The sequence below is a fragment of the Podarcis gaigeae genome, assembly GCF_964106915.1.
Source record: "Podarcis gaigeae genome assembly, chromosome: 15".
Taxonomy (NCBI): domain Eukaryota; kingdom Metazoa; phylum Chordata; class Lepidosauria; order Squamata; family Lacertidae; genus Podarcis; species Podarcis gaigeae.
The window spans coordinates 43,692,401-43,714,997 of record NC_139692.1 but is presented as its reverse complement, the minus strand read 5'-3'; the positions used below and the strand labels follow the sequence as shown (position 1 = coordinate 43,714,997).

General features: G+C 49.9%; 1 protein-coding gene across 7 annotated transcripts in view; it reads right to left on the bottom strand.

Moving 5' to 3' along the window:
• Window positions 1-2,776: 2,776 nt before the first annotated feature.
• Window positions 2,777-22,597, bottom strand: part of SSH2 (slingshot protein phosphatase 2) — a 122,461-nt gene continuing 102,640 nt past the window's right edge. For 5 of the 7 annotated variants that reach the window (XM_083715000.1, XM_083714996.1, XM_083714998.1 and 2 more), the window contains 7 exons: window positions 21,709-21,802; window positions 20,224-20,352; window positions 17,571-17,617; window positions 16,728-16,878; window positions 15,228-15,424; window positions 9,099-9,957; window positions 2,777-8,566 (listed from right to left, as the gene is read on the bottom strand). In XM_083715000.1, coding sequence (XP_083571126.1) covers window positions 6,590-8,566; window positions 9,099-9,957; window positions 15,228-15,424; window positions 16,728-16,878; window positions 17,571-17,617; window positions 20,224-20,352; window positions 21,709-21,802 — 3,454 coding nt within the window. In that variant the 3' untranslated portion in view covers window positions 2,777-6,589. Of the gene's footprint in view, window positions 8,567-9,098; window positions 9,958-15,227; window positions 15,429-16,727; window positions 16,879-17,570; window positions 17,618-20,223; window positions 20,353-21,708; window positions 21,803-22,597 lie in introns of all 7 variants that reach the window. The other 2 variants (XM_083714997.1, XM_083715002.1) reach the window with 1 other exon arrangement.

Below are 22,597 nucleotides of genomic sequence, written 5' to 3'. Positions count from 1 at the left end.
AAAGGAGGGGTAGGTGGTGGGTAAGCGCTCTGTACAGAGATAGGCTGGAAGCATTTTAAATGCTTGATATACTCACCTTCAGCCTCACTGTAACCATTAGTTGGTGTTGCCCCCGTGTGAACCCAGAGGACACATTTAAAGCTGCTTATTTATTTATCTATCTATCACATTTATACCCCACCTTCCTCAAAAGAACTCAAGGTGGTATACATAGTTCTCCAGCCCATTTTGCCCTTACAACAACCCTGTAAGGTAGGTTAAGCGGAGAGACAGTGACTAGAGCAGTGAGCTTCAAGGGTGAGAAGGGATCTGAACTCTGACACTCCATTGGTAATATGGAGCTAGGCAGCCCACAAGCAACTTGTCCCTTGTGGGCCACCTAGCTCTGCAACCTGCCAACAGTTTGACTTCACCCCCAAAGGCAAACTCCTCCATTCCCTCCCGAGACAGACAGGCGCCAGTAACCATTAAACTAAATAGTTTTAACTGGATTTTGAATAAACGTGTAAAACAATACAATTGGCTGTTTTGAATTTTGTGTTATTATCTGCCTTAGTGGGTTGGGCAAGGTGCTGTTCCAAATAATGCTTTTTAAAGGGTAAGGTAAGGAGGACTGGGAATGAGTTTATGGAACCAAGGATGCAGGCTTCTGAAAAGGTTGAGGACCCCCTGTGCTATGAGGTCATGGGGCATAGTTCTAGGCTGCAGGCCCTCTGCTGGACACCCTTTGCTATTGCATAAAGGCATTTCCCAAATACAGATTGGCTGCTTTGTTGTTTAGTCATTTAGTCGTATCCGACTCCTGTCTTCCACTGCCTCCCACAGTTTGGTCAAACTCATGTTGGTAGCTTCGAGAACACTGTCCCACCATCTCGTCCTCTGTCGTCCCCTTCTCCTTGCGCCCTCCATCTTTCCCAGCATCAGGGTCTTTTCCAGGGAGTCTTCTCTTCTCGTGAGGTGGCCAAAGTCTTGGAGCCTCAGCTTCAGGATCTGTCCTTCGAGTGAGCATCCAGCACCAGAATTCAAAAGCATCAATATGTTAGCACCCAGCATCTCCTTCTTGCCCAGGGATGCAGAGAATATATCCTCAGAGATCCCCTGCCCACTGTTTCTGAAAACAAAATTTGGTTTCTCGTGTGAAAGCGGGTAAGTGTAAAAAAATGGGGGAAGGGAATAATAAACAAACCAACCTGTCTTTGCAAGGGGCGGTTGCTATCATTTTGGGTTACACATATCCCAGCTCTGCAGAATCCTTTTTTTGTGATGTGGCAAACAGTCATTTATTCCCATTTTTTTAAATAAAAAAAATTCAGCCCCTTTCCTAATCAATGGACTCTCCTCCATTGGAGGTGTTAAGCGGAGGTTGAATAGCCACCTGCCTGCAATTCCTCAGCTGCAATTCCTGCATTGCAGGGGACTGATGGCCACACTTGGCCCTCCAGCTGTTTGGGGACTACAACTCCCATCATCCCTATCTAACAGGACCAGTGGTCAGGGATGATGGGAACTGTAGTCCCAAAACAGCTGGAGGGCCAAGTTTGGCCATCACTGGACTAGATGATCCTCATGGATCCCTTCCAACTCTAAAATTCTATGATTTTACGCTCCCTAGCATGGAATCCATCCCCTCCCCCACTACGGAGAGCTGTACCCTGGGACTGCTTGTAAAGTGATGCCAATTGCCTCTAGTACGTTGACAAGAAGATGACTGCTGTGTAAAACACTTCTTGCACAAGAGTAAGTGCAAGTAAAAAAGGAGCAAAAAACCCCCTATTTATTAACACTTCTTAGCCACTCTGATTCTATGAACAGAAGTATTTCAAGGCTAACCCGACTGATCTCTCAGTGTAGTTGTTGTTGGCAGCTGTCTCAAGAGACAATGGAGTGTATGGGGGGGGGCAAGACTGCTTCACTAGCAGCACCAAAGTGACCTCTCCAGAACACAAGTTTGGGGGTCCTGGGCTGCCCAGACGACAAGACCCCCCTCTCGACCTCGCTGATGTGGTCCAAAGGAAAGCAGAACAAGATCTCTGTGGCACCAGCTGGGCTGCCGGAAGGAGGCCTACAAGGCACCATCTAACCACTCTTGATTTGTGGAGTTTACTCCTTAGCCTTTTCTTCTCCCGAAGAGATTGCACAAGACAGCAGAGCTTTAGGATCAGAGTCTCCCTTTGCAGGTTGCCCAGCCCCATCTGTCCCCCCCCCCTTCCCTCTGTAAACCACTCTGAGGTCTTGCTTTTTTATTTACAATCAGCCAATATACCAGATTTTATGAAATAAATAAAATTTATTTTATTTATTTACATTATTGATATACTGGCTTTTCAGGTGGACCTCACCAAGTGGTTTACATAATTTATTTCATAAATACACCCCTCGACTGTTAAAAACAACCACAACAACCACAAAGTGGTTGACAGGAAGAATAAAGCAAGAAAAATTAACAAGAATAATGAAACAAGAAAGAAAGAAAAAAATAGACTAAAACTGGATTGAAACCTGCTTCAACTTCCTAAACATCTAGGTAGGCTTGTGTAAAGAAGAATGTTATTACCAGGTGCTGAGAAGAGAACAGTGAAGGCTCAATGGGCAGGGAGTTCCAAAATGTAGGGGCTGCCACACTAAAAGATCGAGGACTTACAAATGTTGGTGTTAGGTGGTACCTGAAATTTTAAGGGGCCTGCCCCTGCTGCTGGTGACCCAGGCTCCTGACTTTCCTTCGTGGCCCACTGATGAACCCCACCTTTGCAATCCGATTCAGACAAGACACACTCGATTCTCAAAATAAAAATTTATTCAGTAACAAGAACGTTGAATCCGCACCCTGAAAACGCAGTAGTTCACATTTAAAAACAGCCGAACACCTTTGTCGGGCAAAAGTCTATGGTACAAGCCACTCTTGGGTGGGTGGAGAGCAAAGGTCAAGGGGCAGGGGGAGGATATGTAAAAAAGAAAGAAAAGACCAGCAATAAAAGGAGGTGTTTCTCCCCCAAGACAGTGCAGGGCTCCAAATTTGCGAAAGACACCCACAGCCACAATCACCGTAGGACAGGGCTGCGTTTAGAGAGAGAGATGGATCAAGACAAGAGGCCACAACGCTCTTGCCAAATTCTCGACCTGAAGTGGCTGAGACAGCCTTGAAGGCAGCTCCCCCACCCCCCCAAAAAGGCACCAAGGCCTGCTATCAGTGCGAAACATGGATATTTGGATTCCACAACAGGGCTTGCTATTCCAGTAGGCACAGCCCATTTCAACAGCCAGAGTTTATCCTGGGCTGGGAAATCAATAAAGCGGTAGGTGTGTGTGTCTCCCCTGTTTGGTGGCCTCCTTTGAGGTTTGAAGGGATATTCCCCAGCACAAGCCATGGGGGGGGGGAGTAGCATCACTCCAAAGGGGGCATCTAATGGCGATTTGGAGAGTTAAGCAAAGTGACCCCCCCACCTTTAGCCCTTTGGCTCTGGACAGGCGTGTTGAGATGGCAACTTTTTGTGGATGGGGGAGAGATCCATCCAAGGCTGAGTTGTTTGGTTGCGGGGGGGGGGGGAAGCAAAGCCCCCAGAAAGGGGAGAGGCATCGAAGGAAGACAGAACTCCCATCCTGCCAATTTTAAAAAAATAAACAAAAGGAGTGGTGGTTTGCCAGTTTTGCGGTTTAGGGTGAAATCATTCTCTTACAAGCCAAGTGGGTTTGACACACACAACAGAGAGAAAGAGAGAGCCAGCTGACAACTGGGAGATATGGGGAGGGGGATACAGACTCAGCTGAAGGCATGGTACAGAAAATATTATATATATTTATATAGATCTGTTTTGTCCACATACAGAATCAGCAAGGACCCAACACACACACACACACACACACACACACACACACACAGAGAGAGAGAGAGAGAGAGAGAGAGAGAGAGAGAGAGACACCCACCCAGATCTCCACACCCCTCTCTTTGTGCAAGGCTCAACAAAAGCTCACAGTATACAGCTAGGTCAAAGAGCTGGAAACTGGGAGAGGGAGAGTTGCTGCTGAGATGATGCTGAACATTTTTGACATTCGCAGGGCAGCCCCCCCAAAAAATGGGAGGCGGGAGAAAGAGGGGAAGATGCCCTGAAAGAAAACATCAACTTTATACATTGGAGTAAGAATGAAAATGCCCTTTTTTTTCTAAAACAGAGAAACAAACCAACAGCCATGCTTTGAACCAGTGGTATAGTTGTTTTCCTTCCCACAAGCAGATCTGCATACAGAAGAACAAAACTCGCCAACAGCTACGATGCATTTCAGAAATCCAGTTTTGATAAACGTGGCAGTTTGGGATTGGTCACGGAGTGCAAAGTTGAAGAGCAGGGGTTTAATATTAAGAGGGGGACAGAGATGGGGGGGATACCCCCCCACAACAACAACAACAACAAAACCCCTGGCAGAGATGAGACAGAAGGCACAGATTTGGCTTCCGGAAGAGGCCTCAATGCCAACCCTGGATTCTGAAAGCAATGGAAGGTAAAACAGCTCCTAGTCCAACTTGGGGCTCTGGCAGAGAAGTCATCAGAAAGACACTTTGCAAAAAAACAACACACAAAGCCCGATTTCCGGGAGAATTGCTCAGCAAAAGATCAGGGCAAAACATCTTACGCTTACAGAACTCTCCGTTTTGCAAAGTTCACAAGAGGCCTGGACCTGCAGTGGGGAAAGGGGACGAGGAAGAGGAAATCTAAGAGGGAGGCAGGCACACACTCCTCAACACCCCTGTGAGGTCTGAAAAAAATAAAGTAAATCCGCCTGGAATTTAGTCACAGACGATTCTCTCACATTTGAGAAGCACCCATCTTTGCTGAGGCTTAAACAAAGAATCAAGGCAAATGTCAACATGCAGTGATGATAGCAGCCACTTTCCACTTTGGAAGGGATATTTGACTGGCAACAAGTTCCCCTGGCTAGTTTTAGGGATCTCCTTTCTCTCTTACCTGCCGGAGGCTTGTGGGAAAGCAGCCCCCCCCCCAAAATATATCTTTTCATGATATTCTCCTATAGTGCAGCATTCGCCAGCCTGTTCTCCTAAGAGAAGGGGTTAAAATGGCCTACTTCTTTCTCATTAGGAAGCAGGGTTATTCTTTTATTCCTGCAAAATTTCCTGGGTGCATCAGAAGATGGGAGGTGTCAAAAGACTTCTCCATAAAAACATGGAAATTTAGAGACGCTAGTTTGGGACCACAGTTTGACACACGAGGTCTTGGCGCAGCAGAGAACTCGGCACAACTGGGGCGTGTTATTTGAGGACATTTAAAAAACCCTGATCTCCAGAAAAAATAAAATGTAACGGCACACATGTGTGCGCAAGACGGGGAGTGCATTGGCGCGCAGGGCCAACAGATGTCCTTGCTAAAACACTGGACAGTTGTGCCTTGTAGACAACGCACTGGGAACAAGAGGATCATGCAAGCTGAAGGTTTTCTTTGCTTTTCAGAGAGAGAGAAACATGCATACATTTGGCACAAGCTGACAGAAATAATCACCTTTTAAAGAAAGAAATAACGGAAGAGAGGCAAGTGTCAGAGAAAAGGGAAAAGGAGTTAAGCCCGTTCCAGAAAGTGTTTGCAGATTTGCCACTGGTTAACCGCAGAGAAAACGATGTTAAATAGGCAAATTCATTTTCCAGTTTGCAGAAGAGATGCCACATCGCTCCTTTCCTCTGGGACCAAAACGAAAAGATGCCGCTGCCCCCCCCAATGAGTTATCTACATGAGCACTGTTATGTACAATGTAAGAGACACAAGCCTTTCCGCAAGAAGCGTCAGGGAATGATGGAGAAGAACACAAAGGGTGGGGGTATATATTTGTATAAACTAGTCAGCTTCTGGATTGTATCAGAGCAGGGAGAGAAGGCTAGGCAATTTCAGGACTGGGGGAGGAGGAGGAAGGGGAACCAAGAAGGGGGACTGGGGTGGAAGAGGAGAAAGGAAACAGATGATATGGCCATATTCTTGAAAAGGCCCACAGCTTTATTCAAGTAATGAAAGGGTTAAACCCCTAAAAAAGAATGAAGTTTGTTTTAAGAGAACACCCCTCACTCCCAATGGTCTTCCTTTCCCTCCCAATGGTCTTCCTTTCCCTCCTAACTGTCTTCCTTTCTTCCTTCTGCAACCCCATCTGCCACAAAATCTGTAATTCTTTTAAAACAATAAAAGCGCATCTTTCTTTTGGCCCAATGAAAGAGAGCATTTCAGATATTTTTCTTCCCTTCTCTCTTTTGTTTTAAAGGAGGGGTGTTCTTTTAAGAACAAAAAAAAAATTAAGTGTTGAGGTTCGTTAAGGGCTTAAAACATTTTTTAAAAAAAATTAAGGGGGGGGGGGAATTGTGATCTTGCAGTCATTTGCACAGGGGGGTGGGATGGGGAGAACCATGAAAACCAGCCACCTCAAAACCCACATGCAACAGAAACAGTAAAAATAACGAACATATAAAAATTAAACCAATAAAGTGCATGTTTCAATATATATTACATCTGCCCCATTTGGAGAAAACACGACGAGGGTGTTGCAAAATAAGTCAAGTTGTTGTGGGGGGGAGGAGAGGGGGGAGAGAGAGGGCTGGAGTTCACATGGTGTTGTACAACGGGTTGGTTGTTCGTTTCCTGTCATTTGCCTTTCTCAGCCTTCTGGGCGGTCGAGTTCTACCATGCTGGGGCCGGGGGAGCACAGCCAACCAGTGGGGCGGGTGGGGCGTCGTCGCCAGCCCTGGCAGCGGGGCCTCTAGGGGGCTAGTCAATTTCGCACCCGGAAGCTGCTGGGCTAGGCTGAACTCTTTGGCATACTGCGCCAGAGGCCTCTCCACGGGGCTGCTGAGGGCGATGGACTCGGCCGCCATCTTGAGCTGCTTGACAAAATGCGCCGTGGGCTGGGGGGCGGGCAACGACGAGGGGGCAGGATCTGGCGTTGGCAAAGCTAGGCCGCCCTGCAAGAGTGCTTCCCCGTGGTCGGAGGGACCCCGGAGTGATTCCAGAGCGGCTGGCCTGGCGCTGGAAGGGAAGGGGTTCCCCGAGGGCAAGTCGTTTTTTGACAAGTTCAGGCCGCCCAGTTTTGCCAGTGACGCTGAGCGCTTCATCTGAGAAGGGAGCGTGAGGCCTGCTTGCTGGACCCGGGCCTCAAGGTCCTTTGCCCACTGCCTCACAGCATCCCCCCTCAGGTCTCTGATGCTGTCACTGCTGGAGCTGTGAGGAAGGCCGCAGCGAAGGAGAGGTGTGGCAGCAGCCCCCACAGTGTTGGCACCCGTGCCCACCTTATGAGTGCGTAGGTCATAGTCCTCTGGGCTCCAGTGTGTCAAAGCACCCTCGCTCCTCCGGCGCAGAGCACCTCCCCTCTCCTCAAAGGCAAACTGTCCGTTGCCAGCATATCCCCCCAGAGGGGCTGGCTCAGGGTCGGTGCTTGTGCTGTCCTGAGTGACCCCCTGCAAGCAAACGAAGGGCTGGCGACTGGAGGGCGGCGGAGGGGGGCACCTTGCCCGACTCGCAGGAGGAGAGGTGCGCATGTCAGCCGGTCCTCTGACAGCATCTTCCCCAGGGCTACCCAAGGTAAAAATTGCCTTCTTAAAGTCTTTGCTCTCTGGCTCGGAAGGTACCGGCTTGGGCAAGGCTCCCGGGAGATTCTGGGAACATAAAGCAGCGTTGCAGTTTTCGTCCACTGCCAATGAGGTGGTGGCCATCTTGGTTTCCTCCGAGTCATCTCGGCCCCTTTCCAGCCCAGTGGGGCTGGGCAACCTGACCGCGTGGGTGTACTCTATGATTTCAATCCTTTTCGGAAGCAGCAGGCCAGGGGCTGGGAGGCTGTCCGGGATTTCCAGAGAAACCACCAAGCGGTGCTCTCTGGCCTTCCCCTCCAGCTCTGCCAATAGGCCATCTCGTGGGGGAGAAGACGTCGGCGGCATTTCGGGGGGCTGTTCCGAACCAGCCCCAGTCTCTGCACCCCCAGCTCTTGAGGCTACCTTCTCCCCAGAGAACTGGGCCGGCTCGTGAGATGGCTCTTCGTGCTTCCCCTTTGCTGTGGGATCGGCCACTGCTGAGGACTCGATCCTGGAGTTCTTCCGGATGGGTAGCAGGACAACAGGGGTAGAGTGTTGCAGCTCCTGCTCTTGCCGCAGGCGCTCCTCAAACTCCAGGGTGGCACGCCGTACCGATCCAGGACACCATTTGGGCCCGGGGTTCGGATGGCCCTCCGCCGAGTCTTCTCCTGAGTTGCCGTCATCTTCTACATCCAGCTTACAAGAAGGCACCGGCTGGGCTGAAGTGGCTTCTCGGTCCGGTTTCAAAGGCTCGCTAGCCGCCTCCTTTGGGACCGAGCCACTGCCTTCGCCCGGCTCGGCTTTCCGAGGCTTGCTTTCCCAGGCTGACTCGGCAGGGAGCTCATGGACCGTGTTTCTCTTCGACACCAGGACCGGATTGTTCAAGGCGTCCGTCTTCGCCTGTCCCTGCCCTGCCCCCTGGCGGATCGATTCGATCTCGGTGATGATGTCTTTCACAGAGATGGCGTTTTCAGAGTGAGAACGAGTCAGGCCACCCGAACGGCTCGGTTCAGAAAGCTTTAAATTTAAGAGAGAAAAAAGAATGTTAGAATTTTACAAATAAAATGCTCCCAGCATTCAGCACGTGTTTTGACAAAATATTCTGTAGTTCACCACCTTTCTAACTTAGAGGGGAAACAAATGGTGTGGCAGTGGATTCTGAGGGTAGGGCCCAACTTCCATCGCTGTGTCCCCAGGGCTCCTCACCCTGCTGGCTGCCACATTTAGAAGCCTCACAATGCCCCATCGAAGTCATTCTGGACACCTTAAAACTTGGCGAACATTAGCATGAGGAATTGGGGAGAGCATTGCTGAGTTCTGTGACCTGCCCCCCTCCAAGATCCCCCTACTTCAATGGCCTCTGAGTGGATCACTTTGCCTTAGTTCCAGCCCCATAAATATTCTGATCTTTCCTGCCACTGTTCCAATCTTTCTGTGCCTCAATGTCGTTTACTCCCTCACCCCCCTCTTGCACTCCCAATATTCAACTTCTGGCAGGGGCTCCTATTTTCAAAACACTTGGCAGAAAAGCACCGCCTGCCGTGCGTACCTTCAGCCGCTCCTCCTCCACCGAGGACCCCTCGGACGGCTGCGGCGAGTTGTCCGAGGAGTTGCTTCCTTGAGCATCTTCCGTGGGGTTGGAGGGCGACAGCTCCAGCCCTGACACTTTGGAGAGACCGTTCCTCCCGCCCCCCTGATCCTCCGTCCTGGAGTGGGAACAAGTCCGTGGCCGGCTGTCCTGAGAGAGCTCCACAAACTTCTCCAAGGCGCTGAAGAAGTCGATCCGGTCGGCGCCAAAGTCCGCCTCCTCTGGCACGGAGGTCACAGGAGGGGGGCTGGGCGAGTTATGGTTGGAGACGTCCTGCAAGCAAGACTCCAGCTCTTCCATGGGCACCAGGTGGATGTTCCCGTCTCCTTGCTTGAGGGCGTCCTTCTCCAAGTCATCCACTGCCAAGTCCGGGAACTCTGCCGCTGCCCCCAAGGCCTCTCGCTGCTGCAGCAAGGCTTCCGAGACATTGCAATTATCCAGGGAGAACTTTGAGTCGTCCAAGCAGCAGCCGGAGGAGCACCCATTGATGTTGTTCAAGTTCAGCTTGTCCTCCATCTGCTCGGTATTGAAGTCTCTCGTGGTGATCTCTAGCTGCACCACCCGCTCGATGCTGCACAAGTTCCCGGCGGCATCAGCACCCAGATGGCACAAGTGTTCTGTGTGCGGACTGGCGGTCATGGGCCCAGGGGACATGGGCACATGGTGGTGGCCGCAGGAGGTCTTGCTCTCCGAGATCTGGTCCGCCGACGTGGTGATCTCCTTCTTGCTCACCTCCATCCCGGACTTGCCCATGGGCTCGTGGTGGTCGGAGAGGTCGCTGTCGGAGTGTGAGCGCCACAGCTTGTTGTGCCGCTGCTTACTGCGGGGAAGGAGATAGGGGGAGAGAATCAGCACTGGGTTCGAAAGCCGCTCAGACAAAAGGCACAAAGGGGAAAAGGCAGCATGGGGAGAGTTCACGAGAGGGGACGGAAGCGCTGCGTTTGAGATGGGGTTAGTCCGTGATCGGCTCTCCTGGTCCCCTAAAACAACCAGAGTTCTGTCCCAAAGGATGAAGGGGCCTCCGTGTATTATGCAAATTGCCAGTGTTGACTCACTCTGTGCCAAAGCAGGGACACCTGTTGAGCTGGGAAGAGGACTCTGGAGAACAGCTGGTCCCCTGCTGCTGACAGCACCCTTCCTGGAGGCAGAGCCAGGACTCAAGAGACATGCGATTCCACTGTATCGTACAAATCAACAGTGCCTATTAAAGGGGGGATCCTCAGGGCTGGAGGCTGAATGCGGCCCTGCAGCCCTCTCCATCTGGCCCTCAGGACTCTCCCCAGGCCACCCCCCCTTACTGCCCCTGCTTGGCACTCCCCTCCTCAAGTGTTTCTGCCTGAGTGGAAAAGTGCCCTTCAACTCTGATGATGGACAGAGGACCAGACTTGCACAATTCTGTTGGAACAGCTCTCAAGCTCTAATATAGACTATTGGGTTGGGATCCAGGAAGGGGGAGGTTGTTTTTTGCCCTGCAAAGGGGCTCTGCAACCACAATGCTCAAGTCAGGTGCTTGCCATCTCTGGTCAGATGCTGGTTTTGTTCCTGCTCGGCCACCTGTTCCCAGAATCGTGCCGCTGCCACCGGGGACACGGAGGGCAGCTCTCTTCCAGGGAACAAAAACATGTTGTTGCAGCTGGTGAGAAGAAGGGCAGCAGCCTGGCTGCTGCGGGTGTTTTGTGCCGTCTGCTCCACAGCTTACAAGCTCTGGCCCCTAGAGGGAGCACAGACTCCGTCCAAAGCCAGAGAGCCAGGGACGCTGCTTCTGTCTTCCCCTTCTCAGTGCAAGCTGCGCTCCAGAGAGGGTAGCAGCCCTCCTGATGTAGCCATACGAGAGGTGACGAAGGGGAGGTGTGTCAAGCAGGCCACACTCCTCCAAGGGCCACCACCAGTACATGGCATGTTCTCAGGGGCACAAGAATCGGGATCACTTCCACTTTAACTGTGGCAGGGTTGTTGAGAAGCACCAAAGTTATAAATATCCAGGGCTTTAGAGTTAGAAGTAAAGGAAAATAAGGGGAGTTGATAGAAGTACATGCAATGTTTTCTCCCTCTCCCATAATACCAGAACATCAGACAAAAGGATTCAGGACAGAGAAAAGGATGGAATTATTCACACAGTGCATCCGAGAGGTCCGGAGAGCGGCAACACAAGAACGGGGCCTTTTCTGCAGTGGCTCCCCATTTGTGGAGTGCTCTTCCCAAGGGAGGTTTGCCTGGCGCCTTCATTATGTACCTGTAGGCGCCAGGCAAAAGCGTTCCTCTTCAACCAGACCTTGGGCTGTTTTGACATTCCATGCCCTTTTAAAATGGGTTTTTGGGGGAGACTGGGTTGTTTTTGTTCTTATTTTTATTATGCATTTTGTGGTTTTACTTTGTGACCACCCTGAGACCCGCAGGTACACAAATTTAATTAAATAACAACAACAACAACAACAACAATACCACCAACATGGATGGCTTTTAAAGGGGCTTAGACAAATTCTTGGGATGATAAGGCTATCAAACATTGCTAGTCAAGGTGGCTACAATCTGCTTCTACCGTGGGAGGCACTATGCCTCTGAATATCAGCTGCTGGGAATCACAAACGGGATGACTGTTGCTGTTTCGCTCAGCTCCTGCTTTGGGGCTTCCCGTCAGGACACCTGGCTGGTCACTGCCAGAACAGGATGCTCGGCTGCATGAGTCACTGGTCTGACCCAGCAGCCAGTCTATTGTGAAGTTCTTGTTAGGTTTCTAAGGAAAAACCCACAACTTGCGCAGGGAAAAAAGAGACAGGGAGTTTTGGGAGGAAGGAGGTCCAAGAGAATAGAAGGATCTTGCTAGTGGGAGGGAATGTGGCTTGGCAGTGCATCAAAAAGCAGTTGCTGTTGGAAAACCCCCTGGCCCCACAGCCCACTCTCACACCTGGCAAAGGTGTAACCCAAGAACCACAACCTTCCCTGCAGAGTCAGGATCTGAAACCCAAGAGCTAATCATATGAATGTGAATCAGCAAATGATCTGCCCCGGTGTGGGCAGCGATGGTAAACAAGGCCGCAAGGCAGGGGTCAAGAAGGTTTCTCTGGACTACAGTACTTTTAGCTGCTGGTCAACAGCTGCTCATTGTAACAGCCACATATTGCCTCTCATAAGAGCACAATTATATTTACCATAATTACCATTTGGGTGCTCAAAGCAGCCTCTACAATCTGCAACAACCTGATCTACGCTTCTTGAGAACTAAAGTATGCATGCACACCCCACACGGATCATGAATACTGACAGATGACATATTAAATCCTGAAAGAACCCCAAAACACAAAATTCCACTCTTGCAGATTTGTGATCAAATTACTGTGGAGGCAGCTGATGACTTTCTGCACGTATTGGCCTTAAATTATGGCTGCTAATCTTTTTAATTGATTTTGTTGGTTTTTTCTGTAAACCACTTTTGAGGGTTTTTTTTAATACAATCACACATTTTGTGAAATAAACAAATAAACTTTGATTATCACTTGCTGGGGAACAAGAGTTGGGGGGAGAGAGACTGCTTTGGGGGGCTTCACACTGGGGCATCTGGCTGACCACTGTGAGAACAGGATGTCGGACTTGGTGGGTCTTTGCTAAATATCCGGAAGTCAGGTTCCTCTATGCCATTCACCTTTGTGGTTTGAAGGCAGCGTCCCCTGTTCGCTGTTTAGATTACAAGGAACCATCCCTGGGAAGGTGACCCAGAAACTACAACTAATCCAGAATGTGGCAGCTAGACTGGTGACTGGGAGCAGCTGCCAAGACCATATAACACCTGAAAGACCTACACTGGCTCCCAGTACGTTTCTGAGTACAATTCAAAGTGTTTGTGCTGACCTTGAAAGCCCTAAATGGCCTCGGTTTACCTGAAGGAGCATCTCCACCTCCATCATCCAGCCCAGACACTGAGGTCCAGTTCCAAGGGCCTTCTGGCGGTTCCCTCATTGCGAGAAGCTAGGTTACAGGGAACCAGGAAGAGGCCTTTTTGGTGGTGGCACCCGCCCTGTAGAACGCCCTCCCGCCAGATGTCAAAGAGAAAAACAACTACCAAACTTTTAGGAGACATCTGAAGGCAGCCCGGTTTAGGGAAGCTTTTAATGTTTAATAGGTTCTTGTATTTTAGTGTTCTGTTGGAAGCCGCCCAGAGTGGCTGGGGAAACCCAGCCAGATGGGCGGAGTATAAATAATAAAATATTATTATTATTATTACTGGGAATGGTGTTTGCCCAAATAATGCCACACCTAACCATTATGCCATGCCAGCACCTCCTTGACCTCAATGATTTGGAGAGGAAACATCCACCTGCTGTTTTTGCTTTTTTGGGGGTGCTGGTGGTGGTGGGGAAAGGGCATTAAGAACATAAGAAGAGCCTGCTGGATCAGGCCACTAGCCCTTCTAGTCCAGCATCTTGTTCTCATAGTAGCCAACCAGATGCCCGTGGGAAACCCACAAGCAGGATTTAAGCAGAAGAGCAACACTCTCCCCCTCCTGTGGTTTCCAGCAGCTGGTATTCTGAAGCATTTCTGCCTGTGGAGGCAGAATTTAGCCATTGTAGCCCTCCCCTGTGCCTCTTGGAGCAAATATGACATTGCCTAACAGAGATTTCAAAAGTGCATATTAATAAACCTCTTTGTCCAGATCAGGATCCCATCATAAAAATGCTCAGGAAAACTTTGGTGAGCCTCGGAACCACTCGTTTACTACACCTCAACCACAGTGTGCAATAGGGAGATAAGCTTTTATTTGAATGTTTAGTCCTACTAAGAGTAGACCTACTGAACAGAACAGGCACAACTGATTGTGGCCCATTAACTCCAACAGGTCTACTCTTGAGTAGAGCATAGTTGGATGCGTCTCAAGGATCCCAGGCCTGTTTTGCAGGCTTGTCGCAAGGATGACGGCCGAGATAACTGTGCGCAAAGGGCTTTGAATGTTTGAAATGTGGTTTATAGCAACTGCCAAGTATTGGGGTTTTGTTTGTTTTGGATGGGATTCTGCGATGGGCCCTGTAGAATCTGCATTGCAAGCACCTCCCAAACATTAAGAAGTTTGGGCCGGTGCAGATAACCTGCTGCTAGCCGCCCCCCCCCCTTGCCATGTGCCACCCCAACACACACGCACACACACTTTTCAAAAGGCCCGACATCCACAGCAAAGCCACCTGGGAACCACGTGGCCGTGAGCTGGGATCCCTCTGGCAGGACAAGCCGTCTCTCTCTCTTTCCGCTCTCTGGAGGTCACCCGAGGACACACATGTGTACAGTTGGGGGGGGGGAGAGAAGGAAAACACAGACACATGACATATTGAGACATCTTTTCCCAATCAGATGATGGGGGTCTCTCGTTACAAAAACAACCCCTTCAGTTTTGCATAAGAAAAGGAACTTGAGAAGGTGGGGAAGGGGAAGCCGGGGGAATCTGCAACACACAAACAAACACACAGGCCCCTCGAAAGCCAGCCAGAAAGCAAAGTTGTTTTGCTGTTTGGGGGAAGCAGGTTGTGGGACACACACACACACACACACACACACACACACACACACACACAGTGCGCACAGCTAAAAAGCTTTTTAAAAGGATGACCTAAATTTTAATTCATTCCTGCTGGGGTCACCCCCCCCCAAGTTCCCCCATCAGTTTCAATGACCAACAGTTCTTACTGACTTTGTTTTCATCACAACTGATTTAAATGCATCCCAACATATTTTTTTGGCAATTTATCCCATTTGAAAAATGCATTGATTGCTCCCCATGTCTTCTTCTTCTTCTTTTTTGCAGAAAAGTGGGGTAAAAAGATATTCAACTAAGCTAAAAACTATGCATTTGTGCTCTTCCAAAATGCCCCCTTTTTTACACACACACACAGAGAGAGAGAGAGAGAGAGAGAGAGAGAGAGCGCTATTGCAGCTCTAAAAGTTTCCTGAACTTTGCATCAAAGAGAGCAAGGATTTATATCATTTCTGTGTGTGAAAGCTGAAATTCAGAAGAAGCCAGATGCTGGCATTCCATGAAACACCCTCTGGCTCCCAGTTGCCCATAATCAGGGATGTGAGGTGCAGTCTTGGCTGTTTTGGACTCACCTGGCCAGGAGGATGCCCTGATACTCTTCTAGCTGCCGCATGAAGCTGGGGTTGGGCTTGGTGACGGTCCGGCGCTCCTTCACGTAGTCGTAGGCCCGGTCGAGGTTCCAGCCGTACTCCTTCATGGCGTAGGCAATCACCGTGGAGGCCGACCGGCTGACCCCCATCTTGCAGTGAACCAGGCACTTGGATCCGTTCTTCCTGCAAGACGATAAAGGGAAAGGGAGGGGGAGGGAGGAAGGTTACCCAAGTTCCCAACGGAGTTATCACTCAAACGGCTTTGCTGGGGTGAGAGTGTCTCACAGACGGAATCAATAAATGCCATATATATCTCAAGACCTTGCAAAACTGGTGCTCTCCTGATGTTGTGGACCAAAGCTCACCTCAGCCCCAGTTTGGCAATATGTGTTTTGTGTGTGTGCATGCGTACACACAATATGTATCTGCATCTCTCTCTATGGGTCATTAGAGTAGATCCTCTGAAACTCGCAGGCCTCATTCACACTCACACATTTAGACAAGTTCATGGAGACGATGGGTGGATATTAGCTTCGCAGTCAGAGGCAGTGATGCTTCTCAATCCCAGTTGCTCTTATGCTCAGGTCCTGTTTGCTGGCTTCCCACAATGGGCATCTGGTCGGCCCCAGTGAGAACAGGAGGCTGGATTCAATGGGCCCCCTTTCGCCTGATCCAGCAAGCTCATCTCATTCTTATTTAAGGGTTCTGAGAGCGGTTAGGAGGAAACACCCCCCCCCCATCCCAATTCTCCTCCCGGAGCTACAATTCCCATTCTTCCCTATGAAGAGGGATTGATTGTCAAACCGCTCTGGAAATTGTAGCTCTGTGCGGGGAAATCGGGGGCCTCCCAACAACTCTCTGCACCCTCAACAAACTACAGCTCCCAAGATTCTTGGGGGGGAGCCACAACAGTTTAACGGGGCATCAAAGTGCTTTAACTGTAAAGGCTGTGCGGATGCCTGATTATCGTCTGCCAAAGCAACTACTCTATTCCGAACTTAAAAATGGTAACTTAAAAGCGTAGTGCTGGTGGTCAACAAAAGAGGTTCAAAGACTCTCAAGGCAAATCTAAAAAAATATAGTATAAACACTGACAACTTGGAAACACTGGCCTGCAAGTGCTCTAGTTGGAGAACAGCCTTGACCAAAGGTGTCATGGGCTTTGAAGACACTCGAACTCAGGATGAAAGGGAGAAACGTGCTAAGAGGAAGGCACCTTTGGCTTACCACTGTGATGAACTCCCGCCCGGAGACCCATGCCCCCACTGTGGAAGGACGTGTGGATCCAGAATTGGCCTCCACAGTCACTTATGGACTCACTTTTGAAACCCTGTTTATGGAAGACAATCTTACTCAGCTACAAGTGATCACCAAAGAAGAAGACTGTAAGTCTAGCGGTGGATACAACAGAGTATCTTTAGCTATAGGCCCACATGCTATACGGATGTGGACATGCTTTTAACATAAAGATAAAAAGGGAACTTGCTTTGCTTTGGAGATGAATTTGTAGGTGTCGTTCCAGTAAGCCAGGAGATCTGTTGCCTCCTCGTCGTAAACACGGATGTTGTGGTACTCAAAGACGCCAGGGAAGAAGTTGTCGATTTCTCGGGTGACGTTCAGAATGTACCGCACCCTGAAGCCAAAAGGGCAATAAGGCTGGTTTAGGGGGGTGTTAGACACCCCCCCACCCCACACAGTTGTGTTTCCAAAACAAGGGACAAAGTGGACAAGAAAAAACTCCTTGAGGTTTAGCAAAATAAATAAAATAAAATAAAAACCAGGGGTGAGGTGAATCCTTCCCACCCCTATGAAATGTCTAAGAATCATAGAATGGTAGAGTCAAAGAGACCCCCAAGGGTAATATAATGCCCACCCTCACAGCTCATAAATCCCCAACACACGGCCATCGGAACCTTGACTGTTGTTCTGGTCCACATCAGCCAACATTGGACCCTATGGATGCTGATGGACTTCCAATTCCCAGCAGCCCCTACAGGCAGCACGGTCAAATGCCAGGGATGATGGGAGTTGGATTTCAGCAGCACATGGAAGGCTGTGGGTCTGCTGCCGAAGGGTTACAGTGATAGAGCTGATTCCTGGAGTGGCGAGACAGGCCATAGAGAAGGAAATGGCTCCCAAACTGAGTCCTCCCAGATGTCATTGGAGTCCCAATAGTCTGTAGGGCACCACCCTGGCTATCCCTGCCTTGGTCTGAAGACACCCCCCCCCCAGCAACCAAGTGGAACTGGGGGGCCGTCACTGATTTTTTGCTCTCTGCTGGGTGGGATGAAGGACATTTCATCATGGCCATGTTCTGGGACTTACCCTCTATTCTGCAGATCTTCCAGATTGGAGGCATTCCACTCTGAACCCTGCGCAAAGGGAGAAGACAGGGTGGGGGAAATCAAATCACGTCAAGAACAGGGCAGGGTGTACAAACGGAGCAGGGGGTGGGAGGTGGAGTGAACAGTATTGGGCAAAGAACCCAGGGCTCCTGGCTGGGAAACGGGAGGGTCAGAAAAGGGGAAAGGGAACCCCAGAAGAGACCTGATGGATCAGGCCAATGTCCCAACTAGTCCAGCATCCTGTTCTCTAAGTGGCCAACCAGATGCCCCAATGGGAAAATGGCAAGCAGGACCAGAGTCCTCTCGCCTCCTGCGGTCGCTGCCTCTGACTGTGGAGGGCAGAGAAGAGCCATTCTGGCCAGCAGCAATCAATAGCCCTTCTCTCCTCCATGAATCTGTCCACTCCTCTTTCAAAGCCATCCAAGTTGGCTCCCTGCAGCAGGGAGTTCCACAGTTCAACTAGCTGCCGCACGAAAAAAGGACTTTCTTTTCTTCCAACTTTCAGCTTTGTTGGCTCTCCAGGGGTTCTCGCGTTACAAGAGAAGAGGGGGAACATTCCTCTATCCACTTTTGATTCCGCCGAGAGAGTCAGGGCTGAAAAGGTGTGTCGTCTTCTTACGTAAAACTGCTGACTGATGCCTGGCCTGTGCATCTGGCCGGAGGAGGGTGGGTGGGAAAAGCCCCAGAGCTGCTGACTCATCAGCCGGCGCAGCCTCGCGAGACGTGCCTTGGCACCAGGCGAGCTCAAACATTTCAGTAGCCTGGTGTTTACACAGCTTGAAAAAGAGGAGGAGGACCCTTTGGTTGGGGATATCGCATGCTTCCACCCAGAGCATCGCCATCCCGGGCTTTACTGGAAGCAGAATCCCACCTGCTAGTCCTGAATAAGCCTTTCCTGTGTTTGTTCTCAAGCTTTCCCGGGGCACCTTTGTTCCTGTTGTTTTCTCCCAGAATAAGGGTGTGGGCAGGACGCTCCGGTAACCTCAGAAATTCATAGAATCATAGAAGAGTTGGAAGAGACCACAAGGGCCATCGAGTCCAACCCCCTGCCAAGCAGGAAACACCATCAGAGCACTCCTGACATATGGTTGTCAAGCCTCTGCTTAAAGACCTCCAAAGAAGGAGACTCCACCACACTCCTTGGCAGCAAATTCCACTGTCGAACAGCTCTTACTGTCAGGAAGTTCTTCCTAATGTTTAGGTGGAATCTTCTTTCTTGTAGTTTGGATCCATTGCTCCGTGTCCGCTTCTCTGGAGCAGCAGAAAACAACCTTTCTCCCTCCTCTATGTGACATCCTTTGATATATTTGAACATGGCTATCTTATCACCCCTTAACCTCCTCTTCTCCAGGCTAAACATGCCCAGCTCCCTTAGCCGTTCCTCATAAGGCACCGTTTCCAGGCCTTTGACCATTTTGGTTTCCAGGCCCCAGGATGGCGAGAGGGATTCAGGGATATGCCAGACATCTGCCTTGCAGGAGATGGTTTGCCTGCACTCTCTGCTCTGTCTTGGGTCTTTTCAGTTTGCTTATGTAATAAATGTACCGTACTTAACAACTTTAATGCATGTACAGTGGTACCTCGGGTTAAGGACTTAATTTGTTCCGGAGGTCCATTCTTAACCTGAAACCATTCTGAACCTGAAGCTAATGGGGCCTCTCGCTGGTGCCACACCGCCGGTGCATGATTTCTGTTCTTATCCTGAAGCAAAGTTCTTAACCTGAGGTACTACAGTAGTACCTCAGGTTACATATGCTTCAGGTTACAGACGCCGCTAACCCAGAAATATTACCTTGGGTTAAGAACTTTGCTTCAGGATGAGAACAGAAATCGTGCTCCGGTGGCGCAGCAGCAGCAGGAGGCCCCATTAGCTAAAGTGGTGCTTCAGGTTAAGAACAGTTTCAGGTTAAGAACGGACCTCCAGAACAAATTAAGTTTTTAACCCGAGGTACCACTGTATTTCTGAGTTAGTGGAGTCTGTAACCTGAAGCGTCTGTAACCCGAGGTACCACTGTACTTGCTCCCCCAGTAGGCAGTCCCCGTCCCCCAATCTCATTGCATTCGAACTTGTAGACATCCAATGAAGCTGAATGTTGGAAGATTCAGGACAGATAAAAGAAAGGACTTCCTTTGTGCAGCACACCATTAAACTGTGGAACTCCCTTGTACAGGATGGCTTTAAAATAGGATTAGACGAATTCATGGAGGGAGGGAGGGTTATAAATGGCTGCCAACCACAACAGCCACCCTCTGCCTCCACTGTTGGAGATGGCCATGCCTCGGACTACCAGCTTCTGGAAGCCACAGGAGGGGAGTGTTGTTCTTGTGCTCAAACCCCGCTTACTGCCTTCATCCAAGCATCTGGCTGGCCCCTGCGAGAGGAGGATGCAAGACTAGACGGGCCATTGGCCTGATGTTCTTACGTGACATCTCAGTCTCTATAAGTAAGAGCCAGTTTCTGCAACTCTGGCTAAGCTTAATCGTGATGGAGCAGTGAGGCGGAAGGCAGAAGAGGGAGATGGTGGTCTGTATGGCAGAGCAGATGGGGGGTGTTTCTAAGAGGGTGGGGATGACAGCAAGTAAAGTTGAGCAGCTTGTGAGCATTCCTAGCAGCCATGTGCCAAAACACTTACCAGGAAGACGTGGTCAAAGATCTGTGTGGGGCTGTCCATCTGGCCCAAGATGACGATCATCTCATTATCAATGAACTCCTTAAACTCCCGCAAGTTGCAGGCCATCTGCATCTCCAGCTCTGTGCGGATCTTGGGGAGGAGAGAGGGGGAAAGAGGTGCATTGTTACACCGCTCAAACACCCACCCCGGGGGGGGGGTAGCAGTACCCTTCAGCAGACCCCCACCTCCCTTCTCTTATGGCCCCAGGAGAAAGGGCCAGGGATTCTTTAGCTGTGATTTCTCGGTGACCCTTGGAGTACCTTTCCAATTATAAAAGTCTATGAAATTTGCCTGGAATCAAACAAAACATTTAAGGAGCAGCCAGACCCACAGAAGACAAAAGACGCAAGAGTCAAGGGTTGGGTCAGACTTCCAACAGCAAGAAGGTCAGCCCCCCAGGCTCTCAAAAGCCGTAAAAAGGCAGCAATTGGCCTTTGGATTCCTTGTCTCCAGCAGTAGGGCTTGTCATTTTAGACAGTGAAACCTAATTTTTTTTTGCAAAATTCTTCACTTAAAATACGTTTTTGGGTGTAAGGAATTCAAATCTGCTGGGGGTTTTTGTGACCGGACAACATTTAGCTTGGTAAATGTTTGAAGAAGCAGCACACAAACTACTTTTGGAAAACCAAATAATTTTAATTTTGGCTTCTGAAAATGTCAGGTAATGCTAAAGAATAATTAATACATAATATAACCGCAAGTACTTGGCAATCATTTTTAATGATTTCTATGCCATTTTGCACATATTCCACCTACCAAGCAAAACTAAATTATGTTATTTTAACCTAACTAACTTTTGAATCCCCAAGCCATGTTGCAAGCTTTTAGCTCCCCTCATTTTTGGGATTTCAAAGTTGAAAGATTCAACATGCCCCACTCCAGCTGGCAGCTCTGGGTGGGGAATAGGACTGAAGGATGTGGTTGCAGCAACCAGGTGTCCCTCCCCCTGAGAAAACCCCACTCAGCCTTCCCTGCCCTCTTTAGTGTTGGTGCTGACCTTTAAAGCCCTAAACGGCCTCGGCCCAGTATACCTGAAGGAGCGTCTCCACCCCCATCATTCTGCCCGGACGCTGAGGTCCAGCGCCGAGGGCCTTCTGGCAGTTCCCTCATTGCGAGAAGCAAAGCTACAGGGAACCAGGCAGAGGGCCTTTTCGGTAGTGGCGCCCGCCCTGTGGAACGCCCTCCCACCAGATGTCAAAACGATAAACAACTACTTGACATTCAGAAGACATCTTAAGGCAGCCCTGTTCAGGGAAGTTTTTAATGTATGATATTTTAGTGTTTTCTGGTTTCTATGGAAGCCGCCCAGAGTGGCTGGGGAAACCCAGCCAGATGGGCGGGGTACAAATAATAAATTATTATTATTATTATTATTATTATTATTATTATTATTATTATTATCATCTGGGGGGGGGGGGGCAAGCTCACCAGCCTCCTTTTCCTCACCTCCTTGGACGTGATGTTCTCCAAATCTTTCTGCATCATGATTTCCCTCAGCTTGGTCTTTATGAGACGTTCTGTGCGTTCCCGTTCCGTTGGGCTGCAGGAGCATGGGGAGAAATGGAAGAAAAAATAAGTTTCAGAAGTCTTTTGGGCAGGCGGGGGCACTGTACACATTGGCTTCAAGACAAAAAGCCCCATTCCCTCCGACTGCCTCTGTGGGGGAGCTGCGAAGCCAGGCTCACACCATCGGCTCTGCTGAAAGCTCCTCCTTCCCCTGGTGAATCTAGGAACAACTGTTCAGAGATAGGGGTCTGAGTTTTGATTTTCCTCTTCCCTCCCTGTCCTTTCCCCTTGTGTGCCATGTCTTTTTTTAATTGTGAGGCTGCGGGTCGGGACCGTCTTGTTTTGACTGTATGTAAGTTACCCCGGGTGCCGTTTTGGCCAAAGAGCAGGGTAATAAAAACAAACAATTCTAGTTCTCAAGCTGAGTGGGGAACCTTTTTCATCCTGGGGGCCACACTCTGTTCTGGGTGACCTTCCGAGGGCCACCTGCCAGTGGTGGGTGGAGCCAGGGGCTACAAAAGTGGCTGGAGCAATTCGTGCAAAAGTCTACAGGCATGAGTCCAGGCCCTTCTCTACCTGCCATCTGGACAGTGGCAGTGAAGGATGTGGTGTGAAGAGTCCTGAGGGCCAGAGATGGAGACCTCGAGGGCCTCCCCTAGCCCCTGGACCTGAGGCCCCCAACCCCTTCTGAAGGACCTCCACAGCAAACCACACCAGACAGGTGTTTCAACCTTTATGCATCCTCTTTTACAAGGATTTAATGGGCGAGATCAATGGCCACAGCTCTTTACAGCAAGGGTTCGGGGCAGGATGTGTGGCCCTGCAGACG